At 34.1% G+C, this 12489-nt stretch overlaps 1 protein-coding gene across 1 annotated transcript; it reads left to right on the forward strand.

Annotated features, from left to right (window-relative positions):
* Positions 1–7396: 7396 nt before the first annotated feature.
* On the forward strand, positions 7397–9006 carry LOC107812850 (uncharacterized). The gene is made up of 3 exons (XM_075224598.1): positions 7397–7553; positions 7780–7861; positions 8096–9006. The coding sequence occupies exons 1-3, from the start codon at positions 7530–7532 to the stop codon at positions 8779–8781; spliced, it is 792 nt and encodes a 263-aa protein (XP_075080699.1). The 5' UTR covers positions 7397–7529; the 3' UTR covers positions 8782–9006.
* The last annotated feature ends 3483 nt before the right edge of the window (positions 9007–12489 follow it).

Below are 12489 nucleotides of genomic sequence, written 5' to 3' on the forward strand. Positions count from 1 at the left end.
ATGTTATGGAATGTATTGGTATATTTGGTTGAGCTCCCGAGGGACTTGAGTGTATTTTTGGATCATTGGTTGAGAGATTAATAAAGTTAAGAAATTAGTGAGTTTGGTCATGGTCAATATCGGGTCAAGGCGACCTCTTTTCAGTGTTTTGAGTGCGCAAATAGGTCCGTAGCATGTTTTATGATTGAAATTCATATATGGTTTGTATATGGGAGGTTCCGGATGAGTTTCGGGATAAGTTTTGAGCGAGTCCGAATATTTCGGCACTCTAATATTGTTTTGGCACTTTTGGGGACGCGAATCGCACATTTTTGGGCGCTGAGGCGAAGGAGGGACGCGGACAGCAGCAGAATTTCGCGGCCGCGCTCAAATATTCGCGGACCGCATAATTCTGTCTGAGGCCGCGCTCCAGGAAGTTCTGCAGATTCGTTGGTACAACTTCAGAAGCCTATATCTTGTGATCTATAAGGAATTTTGAGATGATGCAAAAACGAAAGATGTAGCCCTTCGTGTCTAATTTCCAAAAAAGATAAATAAGTCATAATTTGTACATTTGTAGAGAACGTTATGTCCAAAATACTAAAGCCTGGCAGTGCAACCCCAGGAATTTCGCTGCCGCACCATTATTTTCGCGACCGCGGGACATGGGGCTCGGCCGCACTTAGAATTTCGCTGACCGCGAATTTGGAGTTCAGAGTATGTACTATATATCTAAGGTTTAGGGTATTATTTCACACTTTGGATCTAGGGAGCTCGGTTTGTGGTATTTTTTCGTTCGTTTTGTCAAGAAATTCATCGTAGTAAGTGATTCTAACTCGAATTTGGTTAATATACATGAATATATCAATGATTTCATCATCTGATTAGTACTTTGAGGTGGAAATTTGAGAAAAATTGTAGAAACTTTATAAAATGAATTTTCGAGATTTGAACACCGATTCAGAGTCGGATTTGAGTGAAATTAGTATGGTTGAACTCATAATTGGATGAGTTGTCGGATTTTGTGAGTTTTGTCGGATTTCGAGACGTGGTCCCCACGAGTAATTTTTGGCGAATAATTTCGAATTTTGTGAAAATATTAGTATTTTGATATGGAATTAATCCTATAAATTTTGTGGGCTGAATCAAATTAATTGTGACTAGATTCGAACCGTTTGAAAGTTGATACGCACAGTGTGGAATTGTTGGAGCATTGCTTAGCTTGCTCGACATTGGATTTGGCTTGTTCGAAGTAAGTAACTCTTCTAATTTTGGAGTTGAGGGTATGAACCTTGAATATATGTATTTCGTGAATTGCTGGGAGGTGACGCACATGCTAGGTGACATGTGTGTGAGCGTGCACTATAGAAATTGTGACATAATTATTTCAGTAAAATTTTGTAGTTAAATGATCTTGGCATTTTCCATCCGGTTTTATGAGTTAAAGAAATTGAGCTGAAAAGCATATTGAAAATCATGTTGAGGCTATGTGCCAGTATTATTGGGACCACATAGGTCATATTATTATGAATTATTTATTTTAAATTGAAAATTCATACTCAGTCATATTCATTTCATTACATATCATATCTCAGTCTCTATTGTTATTTATTGATATATCATATCATCATTTTGGGCTATTCTCATGACATTGTGTGCCTATGACAGAGAGACCGGAGAGATTGATGACTGAGGGAGGCCGGGGGCCTGATTGTGAAGATATTTTTTTCTGGGATCGGCTTGCACGCCACAACACATCATATTGGCTTTATATATATTATATTATTGTACGTGAGTTGGCTGTGCGGATCCATATATTATACTATTGCACGTGTGTTGGTCGTGCAACACGTGAGTTGGTCGTGCATCACGTGAGTTGGTCGTGCAGCACGTGAGTTGGCCGTGCTTATAGCGCTTGGGTTGTAGGAGCCCCTCATGAGTATGTACACACCCCCAGTGAGCACAGTCGACTATAAACAGGGATCAGGTTGTACGCAACAACATGTATTATATAGCGCTGAGTGATTGAGTGTACTAAACATAGTGAGAGAGAATGTGAGACAGTGAGATTGAGTACTCTAAGAGTGTGAATACATGAGTACAATTTCTGAGATACATTGCATTGACGTGCACACATGACATACATGCATAGAGATGTATTTTCCTCATGCTACGATATAACATTATTCATGATTTCTCACAAATATTGACAGATAGGCATAGTGATACATTTGTTTTATATTGGTTATCTCGAAAGAAAATGAGACATTTTATTTATTATTGAAAGGATTTTGGAAAAATTACTATTTTCAAACTTATTTATATTTTTGATAATTTCGGTAAACGATTCAAACTTATTCATATTTTTTATAATTTCGGTAAACGATTTGGGTTTTCACTGATGTACTTGAAAGGCAGAACTATTTTTAGAAGTCACGATTTAGTTGAGCATTTATTCTTTGAGTTACTTCTGGTATTACTTATTTTATATTGTTATGAACTATTGTTGGTTATGAAAGTTGGACTCTGACCTTGGTACAAGCTCGTCACTACTTTCAACCTAAGGCTACGTTTGTTACTTATTCAGTACATGGGGTCGGTTGTACTGATACTACACTTCTGCACATTGCGTGCAGATATTGGTTGTCGTTGTTGTTGTGTTCGATGGTTACCGGATTTGAAGTTGTACCTGCGTTCCGGTTGTTGCTGTCTCTTATTCATGGTAGCCTGATTCATGCAAACTCTGTTTATGTACTTTTCAAATAGATGATGTATTATTTCATACCAGCTTTGTATACTCTATTATTAGAAGCTCATGATTTGTACTACCCATTCTTGGGGAAATGTAATAGTTTCATATATTTTCTTTAATAATTGTCTTGCTAAATTACGTTGGAATTGGATAGTGATTAGTTGGCTTACCTAACGGGTTGGGTTAGGTGTCATCACGACTAGTTGAATTTTAGATCATGACAATATAATTATCGATGTATCGGCTAATCAATCACTAGCGTTACTTATATAAGGATGCCACTAGTTCACTAATACTTAGTGTTATTATCAATGTATATAGGCTAATCAATCAGCAACATTACTTACATATATATTATTAATACACTTATACTTCGTGTAATTATCAATATACAAGCTAAATACAATTAATACACTTTTGCATAGTATATTATCAATGTGTATGATAATCAATTGTTAACGTTACTTAAGGACACCATTAATACACTTCTACTTACAGTAATTATCAATTTATAAGATAAACTATCACTAATATTTCTTACGGAAATGACTAATACACTTCTTCTTAGTGTTTAATTATTAATGTATAGGTTAATCAATGTAGTTAAGGATACTACAAAATCACTTTTACTTTGTGTAATTATAAATTACTAAGCTAATTACCACCAATATATTTTAAGTAGTGTATTACCTTCACTTAGTGCAAATTTTAATAAATAGGCTAATCAACCACTAAGATAATTAAGTAAATACTTACTGAGGGACTTACCGACGGCCTCCCTTGGTATTGTGTAATAAAAAATACAAAATAATTATCTATAAGATTATATATTTAAGTTACCGACGGAAGTTCATCGGTACTGTAAGAACAAAATTCAAAATATTATGTAAATGCAGTAGGATTGAGTACGTCGATAACTTTATTTTCTTTTTCATTTTTTTTTAAAAGCACCGACAGACACCGAAAGTTGTCCGTCGGTTATATTTTTAAAAAAATAGAAATTAAAAAGTTCAAAAGTACCGAGGGACTCCGTCGGAAAATCCTTCGGAATAACGTCGAAAAAAAGTCTATCGATACTGCTGCGTCGGTAAACAACTGTTTTTTTAGTAGTGCTTCTTGTTGGCTCTCGCTTCTTTTGCGGGTTTAGTTTAGTTTAGGTAAGTCATACCATGAACTGAAAATCCATATAATACCATATAGCGATAGGTTTAAATTATACATACTATTGAAGAATGTAATTTAACCGGCTATAATATGCCATTAATATAATCTACTTTGTAGGTTATTGTATCATACTTGAGATATGTAAATGTTATATTATAATTGGTTTATACATTAATAATAATAAAAATAGATATACAATACAAAAATACGTGTTTTGCTTAAAATTGGATAAAAGTTATTGCCATTATATGTGTATATATAGAGAGAGGCAGAGAGAAATTTAATAGTAATAAATAAACATAGTGAATTGAAATGATACTTATAATTTCAAAATCAATATTGTAAGCATCATTAAGAACAAACTGAGAGTTGATAAAAGAAGACGTAACGGGATGTTTGTGATATAACTCATATCAGTATTATTTCTACAGAAAAGAAAAAAACCAAAACTAAACAAAGCACTTTAATAACTAAAGGAGAATGTAATTTCAAATATAGTTCAAAAAGATTTCTGCTAATACAAGAAACCAGATGATCTTTCTCTGTATTGGGTCTCTCCACTATTATGGGCAATGCGGTACCGTATCTGGATGTCATGGGCTTTACTCACAAGTCACATGGCTGCTGCGAAAGGAATAATTAAACCCAACCACTTAAACTAAAAATAGTCGAGAGAGGTATAATATATGCATAATTTATGTATTATATGTATATAATAATATATAATCAATGTATAAACTATGTATATGACAAAAAAAGTAAACATTAAATATGGACGACTATTTGTGTAAGTAAAAGTAGCACGACCTAGCCAGTTTTCGGACTGGTAATTAAAAAATAGCCAATGTTTGCAAAGTAATTGAAAAACTAGTCACTATTTTGCTGCAACACGGAAAATTCCAGCATAATATATTTGAGATTTGGTGCACCTGTGTATGAACTTCCAACATATTATGCTGGAACTCCCAACACACGGAAAGTTCCAGCATAATATACTGGAGTTTGGAGCACCTGTGTATGAACTTCCAGCATATTATGCTGAAATATTTTTCGGATTCTGAACAGTGTTTTCATTCAGATTTATCTTTACTTGAAAATTGGCTAAAATTCGATTACTTTTGAAACTATAGCTTTTTTTCAATTATCACTTGTAAATATGACTATTTTTTTAAATTCACCCTTTGTGTAAAGATCCCCTGCAAAAGTGTGGAGATTGAAAAAAATAGCCCCGTAAGGGGCTAGCCTTAGTCGAATGTCCCAAATATTGACGGTATTTAAAAAATGACCCCTCTACTTCGCACATAGTTATTGCTTTTCAACGTTTCCCTGTCTGATTGGTAGAGTTTATGCTGCTAGAGGAAAAGAAGGAATGGAAAATTACCAAATGCAGATTAATCATTTCTCATTCATTTTCCCGTTCTACTTTTTCTCTTTGATTTAGGGGCCGACCCGGCACCGACCGGCTGAGAACTTCCTTTTCCTCAGTTTCCAAAATTCCAAGTAATTAAAGGGTTATAATTGACTAAGTTAGGCCCATCACTGCCAGCCTTCCATACCCACCGTCGGCACTAAACTTTCACCTAAAAGGATTTGCACATTATTTAGTTAAAACTTGTGAATTGTGATGTTATACCTTTGACTTTCTACATCATCAATATCAATTTGGCTATATTTATTCTCCCTCGTTCTCGTTGGTTCTGTGACTTAATTTCAAATGTATTAGAGATAAGACAGAGAAATACAGATTAGAAATTAAAGCACAAAAAGTGAAACAAAACTTTGCTACATTGTTGGTGTAAAAGAGATTCTTGTACAAGTTGAAGGGGGTAAAGTATTTATTTTGCGACCACTAGCACTTTTAAAAGATATGAAGAAATGTCCTATCATTAACATGACCGCTCAACAAGATTGGAGCATTAAACCAAACTTTATTGCCTTAATTTTTTTTTTTTTAAAAACGTCATATATATTTAATTTAAAACTATTTTTCCAGCGTTTAGATACAAAATCATTAATTATTATCTTATAATCGATTTGTTCTCATAATTCAATTTCAATTGATAATATAGCTAATAGATCTCTCAACTTTGTATCTACCATATTCCGTTGACTTGGATCGTATATATTTTTAGAGATACAGTTATTCAAATCATTTAAGAATTCTTGATTTTCTGGAACTATGTCAAATTTCGTAGTAACTTCATCTAACTCAACTCTATGAGTGACTTGTTCATTTGAAGAACATCCTTCCATATTTTCTCATTCAAGATATTTATTATTTGTTAAAAATCTATCCAAGGCTCCCTTTTGGGATTTAATTAATTCTTCACATTTTTTTCCCTTTTTGCATAACCGGATTCATATTTTCTAGTTGAAAATTTTAAATTGAATATAATCTAATAATAACTAAAACAAGAATATATACTTAGGAAGTAAGAATATCAATAATGACAGATTTTCAATGAAAAAATATAATATAAAATTAGAATAATAAAATCTGGTTAAAAAATTTGATAGGTTGATATCACGGTATCGAAATAGTATTGTATTTCTTCAAAATAACGATTGTTTTTGTCTTGTTGTAATGCTTGGAATTTTGAAGAGGACACCGAAAAGCAAACTTTGATCTTTTGTGAGCACACAACGATAAATTTTGTAAAAAAAAAATATAGGAATAGTTAATAAGGAGAGAGTAAGAATAAATGAAAGAGTCAATAAAAAAGACAAAAATATAAGAATAATAATGTGAACCAATGTTACATGGTACCCTCACAATCTTCGCCATGGCCAACCTGTTGTGGGGGTGGCTCGTAAGTGAGTCCCTCACTTGTTACGGCTATGGCGGGATCTCGCACCTTGCTCGTCCCTCTCCTCTTTTGTTTTTGTTTCCTTGTCTCTCCCTCGAAGGTTGCCTAATTATTTCCATCGACTTTCATGAATATAATTAGTCAAGAAATTAGACACCAACTGTCCCCGCATAAAATAAAAATAAAATTTAATTTCTCCCTTCCAACACTATATGGATGATTTGTTTTTAATAATATATAACATACAACTTTTAAAATAAAAGGGGGACCCCAAAAAGTTGGGGGCCAAGCCATTTAGTTGCCTTGTTCAGCCGCCATGATTATTAATTTACACTTTTTATTTGTAGTTTCTTCTTTCCCATCTAAATTTATTTGATTACTCAGTCTTATTATTATCTTTTCTTCTTTCCATCTATAGACTATAATCTGGAGGAGAAATTTTCTGATCCACTTTTTTGTTGACAAACTATATATATAGTTACCATGTGGTACGAGTTAACTCTGTATTCCCTGTTAAATAAGTATTTGCTTGGTAACTAAGGGAAGGTGAGATGTGACTATCAAAGCCAGCATATGCAAATGGAGAGTATATAGTCAGTAATCTTAGGTCCCCCCACCAAATTCTAGTGGCTGCCAATTTTGATGATATCATTTCTTTCAACTTCCATGACGTGTTCCTACTCTATTCCTTCTACTATTTTATTACTTACTAGTACTACATTTCTTCTTCATAAGACATTTCTCCTCATCTTCCTTTCATACGAGAAAAATATACTGTTTTCCTCCTCAGCACAAAGAATTCCATTTTCTGTAAGTTCAGATCAATCATGGGTGGTGACAAAACTGAAAAGGTATGATCTTCCACAACTCTTTTTCCTTCTATCTATATTTCCGTCTAAAGTGATCTATACTTCTTCATCACGATTTCTGAACAACAATAAACTAGCTTATTATTGCATTATTATTGCATAATATGGTTCAGTGAATTAATCTTTTTTATAACTGTAAGAGCTGTGATATTGTGCTTAATTAATTACTTGACAAATAACCCCATCATACTAACTAATCGTTTAACAGACCACTATAATGGTGCTCAAGGTTGATCTTCAGTGCTCCTGCTGCTATAAGAAGGTCAAAAAAGTTCTCTGTAAATTCCCTCGTATGTCTCTTTTACTTGAATTCTCTAAGTAAACTATAGTTATCCGCTTTTTTTCTTTATGTTTTCTTGAAATTCTATTTCAAAGTAGATGGACAAAATCAATCATGGAATACTATGATGGGGAATATATATATATATATATATATATATATATATATATATATATATATATATATATATGGATAAAAATAAATTTGAATTTTTTTTTGTGATGTACAAATGTTCGGGCAAGAGAAATTAGAGACCAGGTATATGATGAGAAGGCTAATACAGTGACAATCACTGTGGTATGCTGCGATCCTGAGAGATTTCGTGACAAATTGTGTTGTAAAGGATGTGGAGTAATTAAGAGCATTGAAATCAAAGAGCCTCCAAAGCCCAAAGCTCCTGAAAAGCCCAAACAGCCAGAGCCCGAAAAGCCTAAACAACCTGAGAAGCCTACGGTTGTCATCATTGAAAAGCCCAAGGAGCCTGAGAAGCCTAAACAACCTGAGAAGCCTACTGTTGTTATCATTGAAAAGCCCAAGGAGCCCGAAAAACAGAAAGTACCGGAAAAGCCCAAGCCCAAAGAGCCCGAAAAGACCAAAGAAGGTCCTAAACCTAATCCAGTGGCTCCACCATCACAACCACCACCGCCGCCGCCACGAGGATATTGTTGTGGACAATGCTACGAGGGTCATATCGGGGGCCCATGTTATCAATGGTACGGGAGACCGGTCCCTCCGGCACCACCGGGATATTGTTGTGGACAATGCTCCGAGGGTCATATCGGGGGCCCATGTTATGAATGGTACGGAAGACCGGTCCCATGTTACGATAACTATGGGCCTGGGCCGTATGTCTATGGAAGGGGCTTTTATGTGAGCAGATGTGACCAATACTTAAGTGAAGAAAATGCCACAGGATGCTCAATTATGTAAGTGTGGTCCAATGGCTGCTTCATCGTTACGGGTCATTATTCGTTATCTACCTTTTCATTGGGCTCCTCTTAATGTGGATGTCATTTTCTTTACAGATTGTGATAGGTGAAAAACAATATATATAGGTTCTTTTTTCCTTTTCTTTTTCTGTTGTAAAATAGAATAAAAGTTGTTAAGCAAATTGCTGGTAAAGCTTTGATTAATAAATGCCATTTTACAACATTACTAGTGGTCTAATGGATCTACTATCTACTATTACATAGTTTCCAGTTACTTTATTTACAATGAATGCATAAATATGGTTTTCAATATCTTTTGCACTTATTTTTTTCATAGCCATTTATATTTTCTCATAGGGAAACAAAACATTAGTTGACAAAGTATGTACTTTTTGTAACGATCCGACCGGTCGTTTTGGGCATTTACACTCCTTTCTACTATTTGAAATTTTGAATAGCTTCATATGATATATTATGACGTGTGTGAATCGTCGGTTTTGAATTTCAGGTGTTTCGGGATTAATTCGGAAAAAATGAAACTCATATTTAAAGCTTAAGTTGAAAAGGTTGACCAGATGTTAACTTATGTGTAAACGACCCCGGAATAGAGTTTTGACGATTCCAATAGCTCTGTATGGTAGTTTTGGACTTAGGAGTGTGTCTGGATATTTATTTTGAAGTCCGTAGTTGAATTTGGCTTGAAATGGCAAAAATAAAAAATTTAAGTTTGAAAGTTTGACCAGGGAGTTGATTTTTTGATATCGGGGTCAGAATTCAGTTCTGAAAATTTCCATAGGTGTGATAACCCAAGATGTCATCTTTAAATTTAATAATTAATTCTGTGTTTTAAGACCTCAAAAAGCACTATTTATTATTCCTCGACTTGCGTGCGTAATCTGTAAAATTTTCCGAAAAGTTTTCAGGTGAAAAATAGATTAAATAGAGCTTTAAAACTCAATTGAGTTGACTTTGGTCAACATTTTGAGCAAACGAACTCGGATCAGTGTTTTAACAGTTCCGGTAGGTCTGTATCGTGATTTGAGACTTGGGCGTATGCCCGGAATCAAATTCCGAGGTCCCTAGCCCGAGATATGGAATTTTGATAAAAATTTTAAAGTTTAAGTTCAAATAGTTATCGGATGTCGAATTATGTGCAAATGACCCCGGAATAGAATTTTGATGATTCCAACAGCTCCGTATGGTAATTTTGGACTTAGGAGCGTGATCGAAATTTTATTTGGAAGTTCGTAGTGGAATTAGGCTTGAAATGCCGAAAGTTGAATTTTTGGGAAGTTTGACCGAGGGGTTGACTTTTTGATATCGGGGTCGAAATCCGATTCTGAAAATTTTTATAGCTCTGTTATGTCATTTATGACTTGCGTACAAAACTTGAGGTCAATCGGACTTGATTTGATAGGTTCCGATATTGTTTGCAGAAATTGAAAGTTTCAAAGTTCATTAGGCTTGAATCTATGTGTGATTCGTGATTTTAGCATTGTTTGATGTGATTTGAGGTTTCAAATAAGTTCGTATGATATTTTAGGACTTGTTGGTGTATTGGGTTAAGGTCCCGAGGGCCTCGGGTGAGTTTCGGATGGTTAACGGATCAAAAGTGGGACTTAGTTGCTGCAAGTTTTCTGCTGGAAATGCTGCCAAAATCGGGCTGCCTGACAAAATCGAGCTCGCTGACAAATCTGTAAGTTATAAAAACAGGAGACTTCGTCCCATTTTCCTTTTTGACGAATTGGAGCTTGAGGAGAGGCGATTTTGATATATTTTCAAGGAAAAATATTTGGGTAAGTGATTCTAACTTGGATTTGGTCAATATACACGAATATATCATTGTTTTCACCATTTAATTTGTGTTTTGAGATTGAAATTTGGGAAATTTTAGAAAACTCATAGAAACGAATTTTTGAGATTTCGGTATCGATCCGAAGTCGGATTTGAGTGAAATTGGTATGGTTGGACTCGTAATTGAATGAGTTGTCGGATTTTATAAGTTTCGCCGGATTCCGAGATGTGCAATGTTTTAGCTAATTTCGGATTTCATTGAAAAATATAATATTTTCTTATGAAATTGATTTCTATAATTTTTGTTGACTGTATCGAATTAATTATGATTAGATACGAGTCGATCGGAGTCGAAAAATCGAGAAAAAAGCATAATACTTGATTAAATTAGAACAAGTCGAGGTAAGTGACTTGTCTAACCTTGTGTGGGAAAAATTTCCCCTAGAATTGATATTAATGTGATTATTGAAATGTGTTGAAAGTCGAATACACGATGTGACGAGTGTTTACACGGGCTAAATGTGAAAGATTATATTTTTAAATTGTGTAGATCATTGTTGCGCATTTATTAAATTATTTTATCTTGTTATATTCTTCATCATTGATCTGAGATATATATTTTAAATTTGTTTGACCTTTTCCTACTAATTGTTTTACCTGTTTAATTGAAACTTGGTTTCTTTTATACTGTGCATTATTTGAAGGTTGATTTTTTTTTAAATTAAATATTATTAATATGAATTATTTTATATTTTTAAATTTGATATTGAAGCAACATATTAAAAAAATTTGAAATATTATTTTCCTGAATTATTTATTCTTGAATATTTTCGTAAGATTTATTTTGGTACTCATTGTGATGGAGCCGTGAGCTCTTTATTGTGGAAAAAATTATTATTGTTGGATTATTCTGGCATGAGCTGTGAGCTCTTTATTATTGAAAAATATTATTGTTGATTTATTGTGAAAAATTGAAATATTTAGCACTTGAGGTGTAAATTATGATATATTGTGATATTAATACGCATGCGGTGGTATAAAGTCTGGGTATTAAAACGCATGCAGTGAGATAAGGGTGGCTTGATACGCGTGGCTAGTAGAGGTGACTACTAGAAGTTATGTGATGTGATAAGGGTGGCTAAAACGCGGGATGCTATTTCGGAAAAAATATTTTCTTTAAATTAATCATGAAGGCTCCCGCGGTGGCATAAGGAAATGAGATATTGTGAAATTATTTATAATTTGAGACTACGAGGCGGTACCTCAGTAGTGCCCTTGTTGATATTGATTTATGGCCATAGTTGCCTTCGATTAATTATTGTGATTTTCATAAAGTTGAAGGAAATTCTGTTTTGATTCCACGAGATATTATTTGTAATTATTTGGTGCCATTAAATGTGACATACTATTTGATTCATTTTCAATGTCATTTTATTTTACTATATTGTTAAACATTTTACCATGCCACTATTATATTCCAATAGGGCCTCACCTGACCTCGACACTACTCTACCGAGGTTAGGCTTGGCACTTACTGGATACCGCTGTGGTGTACTCATATTACGTTTCTGCACATCTTTTTGTGCAGATCCAGGTACAACTTACCAGCCTAGACGTCAGTGAGTTACCTGCGCACGGAGACTTCGAAGTATATCTGGCAGCGTCCGCAGACTCTGGAGTCCCCTTCTATCATTTTATATTGCTTCCTTATATTTTATTTAGACCTTGATATATAGAGACATTGAGAATAAATTCTTAGAAGCTTGTGATTTATTTCTACCGGGTTTTGAGAGTTAAAATTGTTTGAATTGTAGTTTATTTATTTTAGATATTTATTATTATTGCGCATTATTAGGCTTACCTAGTTTTAGAGACTAGGTGCCATCACGACATCCTACGGAGGAAATTTGGGGTC

The sequence above is a fragment of the Nicotiana tabacum genome, chromosome 11 (assembly GCF_000715075.1).
Source record: "Nicotiana tabacum cultivar K326 chromosome 11, ASM71507v2, whole genome shotgun sequence".
Taxonomy (NCBI): Eukaryota; Viridiplantae; Streptophyta; class Magnoliopsida; order Solanales; family Solanaceae; genus Nicotiana; species Nicotiana tabacum.